Here is a 20246-nt window from a genome sequence, read left to right as displayed (position 1 = left end):
TACCACAACAATATTATTAACAAAACTTTTCTGTGTTTCATTCTCAGAATTTTCTAATTCGTTGTTAACATGACTTCTGTACAAAGCAGTTGTGCCTTGTAACTTTGAGGCTTACCGTGTTTTTACACTAATAATGGGTCTTGAGATATCATATTATATCTTTAGTTTTCCCCATCAGTTTTACCAACATTATAGATCAGGAATTGGCAACCTTTGGTAAGGACCCTGGGGGGCTGTGCTGGTTTGTTTACTTGCCATGTGCACAGGTTCGGCTGATCACAGCTCCCACGGCTGCGGTTCGCCGCTCCAGGCCAATGGGGACAGCGGGAAGTGGCGGCCAGCACGTCCCTCGGCCTGTGCTGCTTCCTGCCACCCCCATTGGCCTGGGACGGTGAACTGCAGCCAGTGGGAGCCGCGATTGGCTGAACCTGCGGACGCAGCAGGTAAATAAACCGGCCCTAGTGGGCTGCGTGCCAGAGGTTGCTGATCCTTGTTATAGATAGTCCTTAACGGCTAGTTTACATTTCATTATTTAGAATTGTCCAGGATGACAACATAGACGAGACCATGTCATATTCTCACACAATAAAGTAGCACAAAGTTTAGGTTGCAAATACTACTAGGGTATGTTGAATTGAGTCATTTCTTACAGTAAAAAAATTGAATATATTATTTTAAACAATGAAACATTGGGCCTAGACAACTTATTCCCTTTAACAAATGAAGTGTTATTTATACTACCACGTTACAACACGCAAAAGCTGATAAAGCAACTACAGAGAAATTCACCAAGTTATGCTACCAGATTTTTGAAAACATTAAGAAAAACACATTGATATTCTAGTCCTCCTATAATGGGATGCCCTAGATTTAGTGGTAGCCACGTTATTGCAGAGATTACATTTCCTATGAATATGAGGAAAAGAGGCAAAGGGGTTAACAGAGGGAGGCAAAGGGGTGAAGGGTGTTTGCTAGAGTTCAACTTCTTAAAGCTAAAACGGTAAACAGATTGTTGCTGAGCAAAGTGTGTGTAGTTTCTTTTCAAAGTTAGTATTATGATAAGGTCTCAATTCTAAACTGAGATGCAGCCACATGTGCACTGCCTATCTGTCTGCTACTGCATTGAAGTAATTTCTAATGGGTGGTGGAGTAAGATTTGATGTTTATTATTTCACATCAAAAATTATAAAGCTTGTCTCCTTTGCTAGAAAACTCTAGGATGGTGGGTTCGTAATCATTCTGAATATTTTAGAAATGTTAATTGGTTAGAAAATAATCTTATTAGATCCTTTGGTACAAAAGTCTTCAGGGGCTTTTAAATTTTTTTGTAACAACCCCAGCACTTTACTTGATGATTCAATACTCATTCAAAATTGAGAGCAAATTCCTTCGATTAAGGTTTGAAGGTACCATCATGATCTGTTAATTTGAGCTACAGATTACCTAATACCTTTTGTGTCTAGCGCAATAATTTGTGGTTTAACATTTTAGAAAGACATCCATTCTTGATTTAAAGGCTCCAAGTAATGGATAAATTTACCCCACCTCTTGGTAATCTGTTCCATTGGCTAATTACCCATGCTGTTAAAGTTTATTTTCAGTTTGAATGTTTTAACTTAGTGCCATTGGATTCTTCTATGTCTTTGCAGGCTAAATAGTCTTCCAGTATCATTTCCCACTCCGAGTAATTAGAGTATTACTCCTAGGAGAATTCAGTGCCAAAAAAAAAAAAAAAGATTCTGCAAAATTCCGTGTATTTTATTTGTCAGAATAACACAATTTTTAACACCAATGTCAATTATTGTGGTAATTTATTTCAAAATATGTCAGCAAGTATGTCTGTGACAATACAGACAACAAAAAAGATTCCCCCAGGAGTAGCGAGCTTAAAAAAAACAACCCCTGCAACAACCCAGTTCCTGTTTCTCTGTTATGCTTTTGTTGGGTGCCTCAGCCTGGGTGTGTCACATTTGCCAGTTGGGCACATCTCAGAGGAGAAAACTGTCCCTCCAGTCTCAGACCCCCATACCCCCTACCCTCCAGAGCCCATGGATCCACAGAGAAACAGCTTGATGCTGGGTCCTGGGCTTTTACAGAGTTTCCTGCATATCACCTCCTTCTTTCAGGAAGTGCTAGGAACTGCAATTGCCTGGTATCCTCCAGCTGCCCCTCCCCTCTCCCCAGCAGTGTCCTGTTTTTGCAAGATGGAGAGCTGGGTTCTTTTGATACAGGAGCCCCTCGTGGCAGCCAGCAGCTGTGCAGCACCAGTTCTGCGGGGAGAAATGAAATTCTGCACAGAATATTGATTCTGTGTAAATTCTGCATTTTGCAGTGGCGCAGAATTCCCCCAGGAGTAGAGCATCATCAAGAACCTTTTAACCTTGCTTTCAATGAACTAAATAAATTGAGCTTCTTCATTTTCTCATTGTAAGATATTTTCTAAACTCATTCTTTTAGCTTTTCTGTGACCCTTTTCCAGTTTAGACATTTATTTTAAAGTGACATCAAAACTGTGTACGATATTCCAATAATGGTCTGACAGGTGCTACCAAAAGGTGTTTAAAAAAAACAAACAAAGCCAAGCCATCACCTTCCTACTCCTACTTGATATTCCTGTTATAGATTAGCCCTTTTAGCCACAGCATTGGATTGGGAGCTAGTGTTGAGCTGCTTATTCACTATGATCTCATAGGGCTAGTCTACATTTACAGCACTGCAGCTGCAGTGCTTACTGTATATGCTACTTATGCCTCCCTGAAAGGTGGTTGCTATGTTGACAGAAGAAGCCCTCTGTTACGGGCTTGGGTGGCTGCCTGCCTAGTGATGAGACTGCCTGGCTCTCAGCTCCCTGTGGCTGTGTGGCCTTAGCCTTTAAGGCTGGGGAGAGAGGGACCTTGACCCTCCCTCTCCACCAGGTCCCAGCCCAGGGGTCTGGATTGTGCCTTGCTGTGGTCCCAGGCTCCTTTGAGCATAGCAGCCACCAGCTGGTGAGGACAAGGCCCACAATCTCCCTGGGGCATTGGTTCTCAGTCCATGGTCTACTTGGAGCCCAATCGGTACACAGCTGTGGCCCATGTGACATTTTCAGGGCCATACAGATAGTATATATATAGTGTGGGTGCAGCCCACATAACACAGAGAGAGCTGCATATGTGGCCATCAGTGGTAAATTGTTTGAGAACCACCGCTCTGGGGTTTTCCTCAGTTATCTCCCATGCTGGAGATTTCTTCACAGTCTCCCTTAGCTGGGAAACCAGTGCTTACCTCCAGGTGGCTGCCCTGGCTGGCAAGCTGGTTCTCTGTCCCTTCAGGCAGGGAGACAGCTAGTTCCTGCCTCTTCACCAGTCAGCCCTGAACTGAGCCATGCTCCCTTCTTTTACCCCCCTCCCCTCCAGGCCTGGCAATGGCTTCAGATACAGTGGAGTGGAGCTAGCTGGGCCCAAAGGCATTCTTTAAAACCCTGGCTTTTCTGGCTGGCAGTTTCTCTGCTTCATCACGTCCTCCCCTCGACAGAGTGCTGTCTACACCAGGGATTAGATTAGTGTAACTGCATCGGTCAGGGGTTTGGAAAATCCACACCCTTGCGCGATGGTGTAGACCAGGGCTAAATAAATTCAGATGTGCATTAAGTCCTCTTCAGAGTCACAGTATGGACTGTATCCTGAAAAGCAAATGTAGCCTGCATTCTTTATTCCTAGATATACAACCTTCCTGATTTTTAAGAAGTCCTTTGGAAGTTTGAAAATCTGAAGTGACTAATTGTTCAGTTTCTGTGTGAGAGGTTGTAGTCTGTTTCAGACCTTGTTAAAACTGAAAGAGGTCATTCAAATTTTTGTGCTAGAGAAGAAGCCTGATAAACTCCTTCAAAAAGGAGCTTAGAAAAGTTTCAGGTTAGTTATTTACCTTATTCTTCTGTAACTGTTCATCTTTAACATTTAACTAAGCTATAACTTCACTCGGTTATATGCTTCTCTTGAAAACAGTATATAAAAATGCAAAGTCAGTCAAATTTGTTTTTTAAAACCTTACAAAAAGTGTCAGTTGGTTGCTATGGAAATGGTTGTGACTTCAAACAGGATTATGGAATGGACGTGGGGATAGAAACAGCAAGAGCAGTAATTCAGAATATCCTGCTTTCATGCAGAGTCTTTAAGAATACAGAACAAGAGAAGAGACATACAGACGGGATTATACAGAAGCAGGATTATTTCTAAATAGAGCCATCAGCAGCTCTTAAGTGTTTGATTCAATAAAATGTTTGCTTTCTGTGGTGATATGTAATAGTAATTATGAAAATACAATTTTCTATCCAAGGATTTCAAAGTACTTTATAAACATTAATGAAGTCTCGGTAGCCCTGGAGATAGGTATGTATTACCCCCATTCTACAGAACTGAAAGCGGATACAGAGAGTAGAGACTTACGATTTTACAGGAAGTGCATGGCAAAGCTAAGACTAGAATCCAAATGCTTTGTTTTCTGGTCTGGTGCTCTGTTATTATTAAACTGTCAGATTTGTTTTATGCTAACTAGAGTACCACATCAGATACCAAAATCTTCAAAGCAGTAAAATGAGAAAATTTAAATACAGTTTGAATTGGTGGGTAATCACAGCACTTACATTCCTGAATTTGAGAGCGCGTAATTGATCCTTGATCCTGACCTGGCTAGATTGATTTAAATCAGCAAGCAGGAAACCATAATTTAAATAATAAATTTTCATCTTGTTTTGCATATATACCTTAGCTGCTTTCCTAAAGAAAAGTTGATTCTCATTATTAGCATAGCCATCAAATCATGTTTTGCAACAAAATATAGCCTTTATACTAAGTTTGGTACATTTTTGCTAGCCAAGAGTATATGCTACACACTGTAAGCAATTCTATAGCTTAATATGTTTTTTTAGATTTTTAATTTTTGCATTTTTAATGTGGTAGAAAATGAGACATTTTTCATTTATTAGCATTAACTTGTTATTTGTGTCAAACTGCACCTGGATTGGAAATGAAATTCAATTAAATGCACAAACAGCATTTTAAAATGGTTATTAGTTAAATAAGACTACCTTAATGTGCTGCAATTTATTAATATTTTAATTTAAAACTGATTTATTAAACAGAGGAAGTATAATCTGTAGTTAATGAATTGAACTGATTGTTTCTGGTCATCCTGTCCTTCAAAATTTTAGAAGTAGTAGTTCTTATTCTCACACTTCATTTTTATTCAGAGGATTGGAAGAGAGGAAACAAGTTTTCCTGCTTTTCAGCTCCCAGTTGGTTTCTCGGCTTTGTATGAGCTAGTCATTGAACTGAACTAGTTGAATAAATTGAAAAGAAAATGTCCTCTCTGCACCTGAAGAAGAGGCTACTACTGTCAAAGCTGGTTGACTCTCATCTGTGGTTGGCACAAGATGAGGGAACAATGAAAAGATGCAACAGGTTTGTTTAAGAGGATAGTATCAACTTGAAATAGTTTAAAAAAAACCTAAATGTAAACTACTAAAAATAAAGGGAAAGTTTTTAAAAAAAGATTTGACAAGGTAAGGTAACTGTTTCTGTGCTTGTTTCATTTACATTAAGATAGTTAAAAGCAGCAATTTTCTTCCGCATAGTAAAGTTTCAAAGCTGTATTAAGTCAATGTTCAGTTGTAAACTTTTTGAAAGAAGGGCCATAATGTTTTGTTCAGAGTTAGAAACAACCTAGATGTTCCTAACTCTGAGGTTCTACTGTATACAGTGAAATTGAATATGCATCATGTTAGATATAAAGTTCAACAAACTGCATAAATGTAAGTAGTCTGTTCTAGTAATACGTTTTTGCTGAAAAATTTATACTTACAATAACAGGAACAATTAAGTTGATGTCCCTTTTTAGCTACATTGGATAGTTGTAACTGAGGTTCCCACTAGAGTTACTTAAAGTATAAACAGCAGTTTTCCCTATAATTTCAGTGTAGTTTTATTGACTGAGGCCCTGATCCTGCAGTAAGCTCTGTGTGCAGTTCTCTTGTGCGGAGCTCGCTGCAGTTGTGCTTAGCTATGAAAAGACTGAAGAAAGTCTTCCCCTCACAAGCTGGTCTGTCTCAAAACTCTTGGAGGCAGTACTTTAAGCCTTGTCCGTTTCTAGTGTATGGACGCTTTACGTGGTGACAGTGAGAAGACTGGAAGTTTATTAGGAGAGCAGCAAAATAGTTTGTGTTTTGAGGAAGAATTCGTCAGATTCGGCCTGTGTGTAAGACAGTTGTAGACAAGTGGGAGTAAATTAGGGCAGGTCCACACTACAGTTGATATAACTTATATCACTCAGGGATGTGAAACACCCCCCTCCACACACGCACACAGCGACATAAGTTTCACACTGTCCACACTGGCACTATGTCAGCAGGAGAGAAAGGCATAGCTTCTGCTTCTCTCTGAGGTGGAATAATTATGCCGATAGGAGAGTGCTTTCCCATTGGCATAGTGCGTCTTCACCACAAGCGCTACAGCGGCACAGCTGCACCGATGTAGCACTGTAGTGTACACTTGCCCTTAGAGGTTCAAATGTGAAACCAAATGTAACTTGCAGTAGTGCAAGTAGTAATATTTTTTTATGTGTTGGGTGTTAGAAGTGAAATTGTACTCTACAAGTATTGAGCTAGATGTAAGGGGTTAAGATAGAAATCAACTGAATTAGAAATAGCCTTTATCATCACCCTGTTCAATAATCCGTCATCTCAGCTAATCAGACTCAGTTGCACAACTTCAGCAGCATAGTCAAAATAGTTTAATAATTAGCCATCTCTGAAGAGGCAGTGGTTGAGACTGAATAGATCATGCTTACATTCTAACAAGTCTCAGTAAAACTAAATGAAATGCTATAGTCTATCTAAATACCTTAAGCAGTCTGCTGCATAAGAAAGCAAATTTAATTGACCAATAGGGGGTAGAGAGCTGAATTTGATGTAAGATGATGGGCTCCCTGTAACCTTCAAAATTATTATTCATTTGGACAATTGAAATATCTGATTTAGTTGGGGACTGATGACTGCTAGAGCTGGAGGCAGGACCTGCACAGTTGTCTTTTGCTCCTCTAAGCAAACCGTGCCTCAGATCTTACTGTATTCTCTTGGTTTTGAACCTCTGCTTTCCACTATTCAATTTTTTTTTCAATATTCATGGATTGGGGCAGCTAAGGCATGTTAAAATTTGAAGAATAGTTAAGTGCAGCAAGTGCCAACTCAGCTGCAGCATGGGTGCAACCTACTTAAATTGTGAAGGACATGAAGGGCATAAGAAGGCTTACCACAGGGGCTTACCCAAACTACGGCCCAGAGGCCACATACAGACCTTCAGAAGTTTTAACCTGGCCCTTGAGCTCCCGTTGGTGAGCAGGGTCCGGGGCTTGCCCCACTCCACGCATACTGTAGCTCCATGAGGCTCCTGGAAGCAGTGGCGGGTCCCCCCCTCCGGCTCCTACACATAGGGGCAGCCGGGGGCTCCGTAGTTGCCCCTGCCCCAATCGCCGGCTCTGCAGCTCCCATTGGCTGGGAACTGCAGCCATTGGGAGCGGCAGTGCCTGTGAACAGGGCAGCATGCAGAGCCACCTGGCCATGCCTCTCCATAGGAGCCGGAAAGGGGACATGCCGCTGCTTCCGGGACCTGCTTGAGGTAAGTGCCACCTGGAGCCTGCATCCCTGACTCCCTCCTGCGCCCCAATCCCCTGCCCTAGCCCTGATCCCCCTCCTACCCTCAGAGCCCTTTGGTCCCACCCCAGAGTACCCTCCTGCACGCCAACCCCTCATCCCCAGCTCCACCCCAGAGCCCACATCCCCAGCTGGAGCCTTCCCCCACACCCCTGCCCCAGTCTGGAGCCCCCTCCCACACCTTGAACTCCTCATTTCTGCCCCACCCCACTGCCCTCCCCCTCCCCACACCCTAATCCCCAATTTTCTGAGCATTCATGGCCCGCCATACAATTTCCATGCCCAGATGTAGCCCTCAGACCAAAAAGTTTGCCCACCCCTGGATTAACAGGTTCCTCTCTTAAAGGTGACCTGAAAAGTATTTTAGTTTAAAAAGTTATTGAGGAATGCAGTCTTTTCTGCTTGATTTTGACTTTAGAAGAAAATCAGGCATGTCAAGCTTGGTTTTTTGTGTTTTTTTTTTTTTTCCCCCTTAAACTTCAAGGACCCGTTTGGGGATCTAGGCATGTTTGTGAGCTGTAACACTTTAGTTAAAGGAGAGATAGTGTTTGAATCCTTCACACTCTGAAAAAGTTACTGAACTTAAAAAGGTGTTAAACCCTAAAGGGTTTTTTTAAATTCTGACCAAAAATCTTGCCTTTTTCAACAGCTCAACTTTCATTCTTTTGGCTCTTCTGAAATCATTTCACTATGTTATCCAGTTATACCCGCCCAGGCTAGATAGGACTTGAATTTCTAATGTTAAAAAAACTTTCAGACCTCCTTTACATAACAAGTAAAAGAATTTCCAGGAGCCCCTCCTCCCACACCTTGCACATTACCTTTAAAGCTAAAGAGCCTGCTTTCATACTGAGCATGTCTGCTACGTTTCTTGGTTTAATGTTTAATCTTGTTTCTGTGTGACTTGCTCCGAACATCCTATGTGGTGTGTGGGGTACAATGAGGAACACAGATTAGGATATAATTTATGTAAGTTAGGTAAATATATAAAACTCTTGGGAAACCTGAATACAAGGCAGCATACAGAAGTAATATTAATTACTTTATTACAAGCCACAGACTTTAGAATCATTCAGATTTAATAATACTGCGCAATTTTGCGAGAAGGTACAGTAATGATCTCATCCCACATAGCTAAAGAGAGCTGACCTCATTAACAGTCCCAAACGAGGCTATGTAAGAACAAAGTATCACTTATTTTTGTTCTTCAAATACTAATTTTTAAGTGTTCTTGTTTGTTCTGAAGTGTTTTCAAATCTTTAGCTCCTCCATCTCATTTGAAAGATCAGAACTACAGTGCTGGATTGATGTCTAACTGTAGGAGGGATGAATTCTTCTATGGCATGGGCATCTAACTGTCAATCCTATGGCGCATAATCAGTTTGAAGGCTGAAGCTGAATCGCTCCAAAGTATTGTTGGCTGCCAAAGAAAATTCAGCCAATGAACTGGTAGAAATTGCTAACAGGTCACCTAGAGACAGCTTGTATTTAAGTGGTAAACCAGCTTTAACAGCACTTGCCCCCTTACATATAGAGGGACTGTTTTCTTCAAACAGTCTACATAACAGTTCATTTGAATTTGAGGAACTAGTGAGCTAAGAGAGCAAAGAAGCTAGTCTTCCTATTTCAATTAATGAAGAATGAAGACCTAGATAAAGCTGTAGTATTCTAGAAAGCCTAGTGGGTAACACTAATTACAAAAGTATTTTCTTTTTGGTCATTAGTTCCCCATTTTATTTTAAAACTGATAATTTGTTTTGATGCTGGTCAATTTTTCTGCAAAAGAAGCAATGTGTTGAGGATCAAAGAATACCGTAGTTGCAAAATTACTCCAGGTTTGTTTATATTGCCTAAATTAGGTTGTGCTGTATCGTACATGTCAGTCCCACTATGATGATGCATAAGACTGACATAGGAAGTTTTTAACTTGCTGACAAAGCTAGTCCTGCAGTAACTATTCACTCTGCCCTCTTCAGGCCCCTACAGCAGATTCCTTTCTGAGACAATGTGGAGTGCCTCTTTTAGTTAGTCTTCATCCACCTCACTTCCTTAGTTAATACCATTAGTTTGTTTGGCTGAGGTTGATTTTTAAGTTAACCCAAATACGGAAGTATGGCACTAATGAACAACAGGAAGAAATCCATATATACCACCATTGTTATTATATATATATATAATCAGTCAGTATAAGAACCTACAGCACAATGTACATTTTAGCACAAATAGATAATCCCTGAGCTGTTGGGCATTCTCCAGTACTCTATTAGCAAAATAATAACAAATTCAGTGTTACTGGTCCTACAGTATCCACAAGCACAGATCCAATGGCATATTACAAGCACAGCCCCAGCAGGCCCTTGGGCCTGCGCTCGATAAATTACTCTCCACAGGCCATCAGTCATGAAAAGCCTTGCCTGCAGCTTTGCCCATCAATCTCCTTAAGAGGACAAATTTAGTTTAACTACAATCCTTATTTAATCTAATGTAGTCCCTGGATTTCTCGCTGATCCCAGACCGAAAATATAGGTGTTTCCTGCTGCAGCAGCCATACTCTGGTTTCAGTCGGTGAGTTAGAGAAACTTCTGGCAGACAGCTTCCAGTTTCAGGCTCCTCCTATCAGACAGCTCTTCTTAAAGTGACAAAACTTGTAATAGGTAATTTGTCATAACACTTTCCAGGGCTGGTGGCAATTGCATAGCTATTTAATACATTTATATATGCATTACATGCATCCGACGAAGTGGGTATTCACCCACGTAAGCTCATGCTCCAAAACGTCTGTTAGTCTATAAGGTGCCACAGGACTCTTTGCTGCTATTTAATACATTGTTATCATATAATTTATTTATTTATTTAATTTGATAGTTTTTAATGATCTTTTTGTAAGCCCAGTATTCCTTAAGTACCTTAGTTTTAACAAACAGACTTTAGAACCATTTCTCTTTTATTTAAAGAGACTTCCATTCTGTCACAGAGGTGTATCAGTGTGTACTGCTGTTACTTTGGGAAAGTTGGATTATCAGGTCCATGCTGAGAAAAATAACTCCACATAACTAACTGGTCATAACAGATGTCAAAAACAGTTATAATTACTTATTGCTGCACACATAGCATATCTCACACAGAAGTCTTTCCTACATGTGAGTGTGTAAACTGGGAAGGTTCAGCTGAGTTTCTCTTTAATTCTTCTAGCAGGAGTGGGATTCCAAGTGTTTCAGGCTTCACACTGTGGCTCCTCTGGAAGTCATGACTCTTGTAGCACCTGTCACTGTGCTGCCGCAGCTACTCCTAAGAACACGCACAGAGGTCAAGGTGGAAAGGATTCTGAATGCCATGGGGAAACAGGGGAAGTTACTGTAGATAGTCTGCAGTAATTGGGAAGGTTCCCCTTTGAACTTGAGAGTTGAGGAGAGGGAAGCAGGTCCCCACCAGATTCTGACCTCCACCTATAGCCAATGATTTTAGTGTATTGTTCATTTTACTATGTGGTTATAATTAACTAACATGTTATGTCATATATAATTATTGTATGCTAAGTAGAGTTAAACTTCAGGATCATAGAAGAATAGGATCGATCAGTATGTAGAGGGAATAAGTTTATTCCTTAATTAACACCGGGGCACACTACAAAATACAAGAAGTATCAGGCAACAAACCCTTGCTCTTGTTCTAATCTATGCACAGCATAGGGTGCTGAGGTTAGGAGGAAGTGAGTGAGCATGCTGTGGAAGTGGCACTCCTCTCTTCCTCAGTATGTCGAGAACTGCATGGGGACTTAGGGCCTTAGTTAATGTTAATATGGTGATATCAGTCTGCCTCAATAATATTCCTTCAGTAGGGTTATTTTACCCAGTGACAGGAAATGATGCTTACTACAATCAGTCTTCATTAATTACACATCTGTTGGTCCCTGTAAACGAGTTCAATGTTTATTGGTCATCAGTGGGTGCACAATATTTAATACTTACAGCACTTTCTATGCATAAAGTGCTGTACACATGCTAACTGATCTTCAGCACCAATATTTATCTCAATGGGTGACTATAGGCCTGAAGCCTTAACTAACAGAAACTTTATGCTCTACAGACAATGAGCTTTCAAGATTGTGAAGCAATTAGCCAGCTCACAAGCAAGGCAGAAAACTTTTTGTGACTGGTTAAAATGATGTGTCCTACTCTTGTTAAGAGAAGATCTGGGGAAAAATTTTGATTGGTGCCAGGATTGCAGAAGCAGGTGCTTTTCATAGGAAATCAAGTTTATATAAAGGAAAGTCTTGGAATATGGAAAATTAAGTGTATTGAAAGTATTCAGGATGCAGGCTTGAAATAATGTATCAGTTTAAGAGAAAGTTTTGAGACTAATCAGTGCCATAAAATGTCTATTTTAAATAGTGAGGAGTTTAAGGAATGAATGGGGGAAGGGATAGCTCAGTGGTTTGAGCATTGGTCTGCTAAACCCAGGGTTGTGAGTTCAATCCTTGAGGGGACCACTTAGGGATCTGGGGCAAAAATTGGTCCTGCTAGTGAAGGCAGGGGGCTGGACTCAATGACCTTCCCAGGTCCCTTCCAGTTCTAGGAGATTGGCATATCTCCAGTTATTATCTAATGTTAATTTAGTGAGCATAGTAGGCATTAAACAAAAAGGTCTGTTATGTCAGAGACCAGATGACACATTATAAAGTGCCCCTTGAGGTTTTGTAGGTACGGTTGAATTGACTTTTTTTCTTGAATCAGGGATTCATCCACTTCTATATAAAGAATTCAGCATATCCTCAAATTATAACACTTACTGAATATATAGAATGTGTTATGTATTTGTGGCTTAAATGCTAAGGTACTCTTCTAGCCCCCAAAGACACAGGCTTCAGTCTGGCTCATTCCCAGCACACTAGGAATTTATATTTTTAAGTTCAGGTTCTTTTCTGGGGATCAATAGTAAAAAGTTATTTGTATGTCTTGCTCCAATAAGGTAGATTAGGTATGATGGTCATATGTTCCCAAGACCTTCCACTGGAATATGTGGAATGGCCATCTGATGTCAGTAGCATGTGTCTGCCTATGTGTGATCACATTGGATAGGTTCAATCATGAGTAGTCATGTAGGCTCAGATGAGACCTACAACATTTCCATAGATTAATCTTATTAGTCTGATATTTACCTTTCTAAGTTAGGAAAGTTTGAGGGTATGAAGAGGGTATAAAGAGGCTGTCAACATCGCTATCATCTTTTAAAGGTATCAGTATTTGCAAGAAATTTAAGGGGGTATTTTTTAATTTAGATTTTTACTAACAGCAAAAGAGCATTCACCACAGACTTTGGACACACTTGACAAACTTAAAACAGACTAACAGTTGACCTACTGAGAGCACTACCCCAGCAACGCCAAGCTTACTGTAGGAGGGGGTCCCCACCCTTTCCCAATTAAAGCCATTATGTCTCTGCTATAGCTGTAATGTCAATCATCTTGTGTTTGAGGACTGATAATCATGGAAGTGCGTGGGAGATTAAAGGCCCCTTGTGTTCCTCTCTCTTCCAGGCCATTGATGAGCCTCCATATTTGACAGTGGGCACTGATGTGAGTGCTAAATATAGAGGAGCCTTCTGTGAGGCCAAGATCAAGACAGCAAAAAGACTCGTCAAAGTCAAGGTATGTAGTTTTCCTGTTAATTTTTCAGAAAAATTCATGGATATTCTGAATGCCATAACATGCAGATACACTTTACTCATGATACACTCAAGGGGCTTAGTCTTATCCATTACTCAACTCCCCTTCCATGCTGACTGGCACTGAAAAAAGGTGTGGCATTAAGGCTCCTGCATGTGCTACCTAATCATCCCTTCAGGAGCATCATGCCTATTTCTCGTCTTCAGGCAGTGTCTTCAGTCGCTCTTCCTGTGATGCTCCTTTATGCCTGCCTCCCACACTGTGGTCTGTGTGGACCCTGCTGGTGCTCATTAAAGGTTCCCCGATGTATTTTATCTACTTCCACTGTGAAAGACGTGCTTTTACATTCCAACTTGCCATGTACTAACTGTTCGTATAGACAACCCTTAAGATGAGATGTAGTTCATTTTTCAAGTATCCTGGGGTACCCATGTTAGTCTGTATCCACAAAAACAGCAAGAAGTCCGGTGACACCTAAAAGGCTAACAGATTTATTTGGGAATAAATAAAACCCACTTCTTTAGATGCATGGAGTGAAAATTACAGAGGCAGGCATTATTGTACTGACACATGAAGAGGAGGAGAAGAATATGTCAGTATAATAATGCCTGAATGTGTAGTTTTCACTCCATGCATCTGAAGACGTGGGTTTTTTACCTACGAAAGCTTATGCCCAAATAAATCTGTTCGTCTTTAAGGTGCCATCAGACTCCTTGTTCATTTTACAATTATTTTTCTATAGGTTTATGGCAGTGCTTTTTAGGAACACATGACTTTGCCATCTGGCAGACTGTTACTGCTTCAGAGAAAGGGGAAGTCTCTTCCATCTTCAGATGAAGCATCTAGTTAACTGTTAAATGCTATTCATATTTGGACAGGAATTCCTTCCTGATCCCTAAGCTGTCCTGTTGATAGTTGACGCAATCAATATAAATCAGATACAGTCTGTCTGCATGTTGTAGAGGGAATACTCGGTATAGCTTTTAAAAACTATCATAAGCTAGTTAAAGTACAACTAGAAGTATAGAGGGCAACTTCTGGACTTATCTTGAGCAGTTAAGTCTATTATTGATCATCTAAGTTTGTGTGTTTGAATAATTGTACTAGGAAAGTGCCTCCTCAGTGGAGAAAGCTAGGAGGGATCAAGAATTAAGGAAAACTCAGTGCTGTAATACTATCTGTTGCTAAATTGCATCTGAGCTATTTTGACAAAGCACGTTACTGAATAACGAATCTTCAAGACAATATTTTTCACACTATATCTCAGCTGAAATCTAGGAGCATAATATTACAGTACTGAGCTTTTCCATAAGTGCTCTTGATCCCTGCTAGATCCCTCCATTGAGTTGCATGGTTGGAATAAATGAAACTCCAAATTAAGTTTTCATAGTTGTTGTAGTGAGCACTTGACTGTTTCCTGCTATTACTGACTTAGGTTATAAAGTGTTTGACTCCAGTTGCATGACTTAGCTCTGTATAGACAGCCACTGCCTTAGGCTCTCAGCTGGTGTCTGCTATAATGGTAGACAGCTAACACTTATACCAAAATGTAGGATGTGTTTTAAAAAAAACTTTAATGAAATATAGTGTTAACAGAACAGTTCATGAAGTTATTGCAACATGAACAGTTTAAGAATTTCTCCTCCAGCTTAGTGAAATCTGTGTTAGGAAACCCCTCCAGCATCCCTAAGCATTTAATATAATTTGACCTTCTTTATGAAAACTGTGCATTTACAGAATAGCTTAGACAGTCTGTAAAAGGAAACTGCCCTCCGTATGAACAAACAACGAGTGGAAAGAGTAAACTTACACCTTATTCAGGGCCGGCTCTAGGCACCAGTGCAGGAAGCAGGTGCTGGGGGCAGCCAATGGAAAGGGGCGGCATGTCCGGTCTTCAGCGACAATTTGACGGTGGGTCCCTCAATCCCTCTCGGAGGGAAGGACTGGCCATCGAATTGCCACCGAAGAACGAAGTGGTGTGGTAGAGCTGCTGCCAAAGTGCTGCCGATTGTGGCTTTGTTTTTTTGTTTTTTCCCCTTCGCTACTTGGAACGGCAAAAAAGCTGATGCCGGCCCTGACCTTATAGATCTGTATGAAATGATTGACACAGGAAAGGCAACGAGGGTGTGATACAAGTAAGACCTACCAGAATGTGCTATGAAGACCTTCATAAAAAGTTAACACAAAACGGATTTTATTGCCTGAAGATTACCTGAAGCATCTCCTTGAAGTGATAGAATAGGTCTTTATTGCCTCTATCTTGTTTTATTAACATCAGAAAACATCCATCACCGGCCCCAGTTAAAATCGTAATAAAACCGTTTTATACAAGAACTACAAGGACATTTTAATATGGATAATATCAGGTTCATATAGGCTGAGGCAGAATTTAACACAAGGGGCAATAAACTACAGTTTAGTTAATCTGAGATGTTGGTGTGCATGGTTGTGACAGGTGCAGTAGGATGAAGTGACTCCATCTCCACCAACTATCTCGTGAATGTGATAAGCAACTATGAAAAAGTAACTCCACTTGAACCCTCCATACAATGATCCACTACACTGTAACCTGTGCGGAGTTGCCAAAGTGTGCATACATGCTGTGGTCAGATCAGCCTACAACATGTGTACAAGAAGAGTACTGCCCTGACCCGTTGAACTACCATTGCCTTTAGATCCTGTGGGAAGGTCTTAACTCCACTCATTAGTTTTTATATGATTAACACAACGGAATCATAGTTACAGATCACTTTCTAGGCTGAGTTTTGTTTTTGTTTTTTTTTAACTTACTTAAAGGCTCCTTATATTTTTCATTCTATTAGTGATATTTTAAATGGCATTTGCTGGTTATTTCTTTAACAGCATGATTGAGTTTAAAACTATTAAGTATAATTAAGTACAGGAATTGTGTTAAAAGTAAAACAAAAATCTTGACTTGCAGTTTCTGTAAGGTTTCCAGCCTTCCTTGATAAATAGCCACTACCACTAAGTAATATTTTCCTTGAGTGGTAGCTTTATACAGATTTCACTGCATCAATTCAACCACACCGTGCTAGTGCATAAAAACCTGAAAGTGAAATAGGCTAGAAACTTACTATAAGTAGATGATACTAACTTATCTTTATGGTTCACACTACCATGATTGTTAGCTTCTTGGGGCAGTGACTGTCTCTTCACTACCCATTTATGCAGTCTGGGACAATAGAGTCCCAGTACCTTTTTGGGACCTCTAAGTGCTACAGCAATACAAGAAGTTAAAATAGACTAAAGTAAAACAGTGATGTTCCTAAGTCTATTTTAAGTTTGAGATGTTTAACAAATAAGGAATTTAAAAAGTTCTTTAATCTAACAGTGACCCCTAATTTTCCCCAAAGTTATTCAACTCTTTCTGGCACACTTTTGATTTTTCAAGATTTTCAGCTGACACTTGGCCATATGGGAATTTTTCATCACCAACTGACTTCTTCTGAAGTTTGTGGTAGCTTGCTTGCTGCATACTTCCCTACTCCCCCCCGCCCCCCGTTGTTTGTAGCCTCTACTCCAGTCTTCTATCACACATAAGGGAGTCATCTTCGTTTTAAGTAATTCTACCTTCCTTACCAGGGAAATCAAAATTATCTTTGTAACGTGAATTTTAGCTTGCAGATTCTGTTTAAATGTCATCAGCATGGTCTATTTTACATAATTCATGTAAGAAGAGCAACAGGCTTTTCAGGAGTAGAAATGACTTACTTGATATATAATAAGTAGTTTTAGCTGTTCTCTTTTCCTCTCCTTCCCATTTAACTTTGTGGTATATTTCTAGAGGTGGTTGTATGGTCTTGTATAAAAAAATCTATATAAAAGGCAGAAGAACTTAATATAATTTAAGTTTTTCAACAAAGAACCATTATTTCTGCATCAGCTTCCATTCAACTCAGTAAACTGAATTAAATATTAAAGCAAATAATCGGTTCGGTATTTTTTGTTAGTAGTATTGAAGTCATTTTTAGAATGTCTCACTTTTACACTTCCCCCAAGTGCTACAGAATTTTGTAACAGTGCAATCGTATTATAAAAATTGAAGTGGGAGACAGCTGAGATTTGGAGCAGTTTGGACTTCTAAAAGGTGTAAGAGGCAGTGAAGTTTCATGGTTCAGGAAGCAGAGGCTTTTGGAATGGAGATGGTGGCTCATTTCTTCCCCCCTCCCACCAGATAGTGTAGGGCCTGAACTTAGTTTTACCCAGCGAATATGGCAGTTGTCCCCTCTTTACCCTATCCCCAATATAAACTGCTGCACCCAAAGCTAAGCATGATAGTTGGATGTTTTTAGTGATCATTTTTTAAATAGTTATGATATGTAAATAATCTTAATTAGGCTTCAGTTAATGCTTAATTAAGATGAATGAGGGCAGTTCATACTTTGAGCTGTTTTTCAGCTAGTTCAGTTACAGACTTGACACACCATTGCTAAAGTAATTTCCTTCCCAGCAGTAAAGGCTAGAAACTTACTTTTTAAAAAAGAGTTAGTTTTTTTCTTCCAAAATATCTGGCAAGGGGTGGTTGTTTCTTTAACTATTTTGTTAGCATTAGACACAAGGCCTCCTGCATGTCGAGATCCTGGACCTTTAGTTGTTGGTACATCAGCACTGAATTATAAAAAACCCAAATACAGTGTTATATATACAGATAACTTCATGACTATCTTCCTTCCCTTGCCCTTTTGTAAGTAGGATACAACAGTGTAAGTTCCTCCTGGTGAACATGGTGTTTCTAGTGCAGAGGTGGGCAAACTGTGGCCTGCAGGCCACATCTGGCCAACGAGACTGTCCTGCCCGTCCCTGAGCTCCCGGCCTCGGAGGCTACCCCCCGGCCCCTCCCCTGCTGTTCCCTGTCCCCTGCAGTCACGCTGCCGTGCAGGGAGCACTCTGGCCTGCCGCTCGTTCCGGGCTCCGCGGCTTGTGCCTGCTAACCTCCCAGGCTTTCCAATAAGCCAGTCCTGCCACTCTGAGTGTCATGGTAAGAGGGCGGGGAGTGGTGGCGTTGGATAAGGGTAGGAGGTCCTGAGGGGCAGCCAGGGGACAGGGAGAAGGGGGCAGTTGGATAGGGGGTGGGGTCCCAGGGGCTGGTCAGGGGACAGGGAGTAGGGGGGCGGTTGGATAAGGTGGAGATTCTGGGGAGATTCAGGGGATGGGGACGGGGGAGGGGTGGATAGGCATGGGAGTCCCAGGGGGCCTGTCAGGGAGCTGGGGTGTGGGCAGTCAGAGGACAGGGAGCTGGGGGTACGATGGGTTGGGGACTCTGAGGGGGGCAGTCAGGGGACGGGAAGTGGGAGGGGGCAGATAGGGGGTGGGAGCCAGGCTGTTTGGGGAGACACAGCCTTCCCTGCCTGGCCCTCCATAAAGTTTCGCAACCCCAGCGTGGCCCTTGGGCCCAAAAGTTTGCCCACCCCTATTCTAATGTGTAAGAACTGTCCAGATACCTGCTTTGTCTGGAACTACAGTCCTAAATAGCCACACCTGAAACTAAGCCACTTGCATGTTGAAGTACAAGGGATCCATCCTATCATTCATACTTATACAGAAACCATAATACCTGAGTTTCTCCAAGCTTTACAAATATGGGTTAAGAATTAGTCTTTAAGAAAGCTACTTGTGTCAGAATATTTCTATTTTATACAAAGTGCAGTGGGTGTGTGATAGGGTTTGAGGGTGTAAATCCAGGCCAGTAAGAGGTTGTATCACCACTTGCTTTGCTACTCTTTGTGTCTGTCAGTGCTTTGCTGCTGTAGCTCCCAGTCTGGGATGCTCACAACCAGCCTTCAGGCATGCAGATCACAGCTCGAGTGTCTGTGCACTAGACAGCTCTGGTTCAGCAGCTCTGACCCCAGCAGCCTGTCTAAAGTCCCACTTTAGCTTCCACCAGCCTTGGTTACAACTGCAAGGTGACACACACACCCCCAACCCAGATTTCCCCAAAATCATGTGCTCTGCAATGTCCAACCCTCTTCTGAACAGTTTAGAGGAACAAATGAACCATATTATTTCTCTGAAGACACAAAAGCATATCACTGCTCAATACCTTAACTGGGATAAATATGCCCCTTCATTTAAATAGTGCACCGAGTTGGTTTATAATAAAAATAAAATTTATTAACAGGACATAGATTAAGTGATGCCAAGTAAAAAGAATAAAGTTAGAAAGGATTACAATGCCCCAAAAAGTGAAAACATGCATCTAAAAGTCTGAAACTTAATCTAGCAAGATACAGGCTTTGTGCAAGATGGCTTCTCTCACCAGTCTCCCTTCTTCCTACCCATAGCTGACTTTCTCTCAATCAGGAAATTCCGCAAAAGCACAAGGGGCTGACTTTGCCTAAACAGGTTTCTGACCTATATTTGTTCCAAAGACTTCAACCCCGCTTTGGTTGAAGGGCCCATCTTTCTCAGTTCCTAAGGTTACGTCTACGCTACGAAATTAGGTTGAATTTATAGAAGTCATTTTTTTAGAAATCGTTTTTATACAATTGATTTTGTGTGTCCCCACACAAAATGCTCTAAATGCATTAAGTCAGTGGACTACGTCCACAGTACCGAGGCTAGTGTCGACTTCCAGAGCATTGCATTGTGGGTAGCTGTCCCACAGTTTCTGCTGCCCATTGGAATTCTGGGTTGAGATCCTAATGCCTGATAGTGCAAAAGCAGTGTAGCAGGTGGTTCTGGGTACATGTCATCAGGCCCCTGTCTCCCTCCCTCCCTCCCTCCGTGAAAGCAACAGCAGACAATCGTTTCATGCCTTTTTTTCTGGGTTACCTGTGCAGACGCCATACCACGGCAAGCATAGAGCCTGCTCTGCTCACCGTCACCGTATGTCTCCTGGGTGCTGGCGGATGTGGGACTGCATTGCTACACAGTAGC

General features: G+C 41.2%; 1 protein-coding gene across 1 annotated transcript in view; it reads left to right on the top strand.

Moving 5' to 3' along the window:
* ARID4B (AT-rich interaction domain 4B) overlaps positions 1 to 20246 on the top strand; it is a 184059-nt gene that overhangs the window by 21251 nt on the left and 142562 nt on the right. Inside the window, 1 exon segment of the mRNA XM_030558348.1 lies at positions 13221 to 13331. Within this exon segment, the coding sequence (XP_030414208.1) occupies positions 13221 to 13331 (111 nt within the window).

This window comes from Gopherus evgoodei, chromosome 3, assembly GCF_007399415.2.
Source record: "Gopherus evgoodei ecotype Sinaloan lineage chromosome 3, rGopEvg1_v1.p, whole genome shotgun sequence".
Lineage (NCBI taxonomy): Eukaryota > Metazoa > Chordata > Testudines > Testudinidae > Gopherus > Gopherus evgoodei.
Note: the sequence above shows the minus strand (reverse complement) of the source record. Positions and strands in the feature narration are given on the sequence as shown.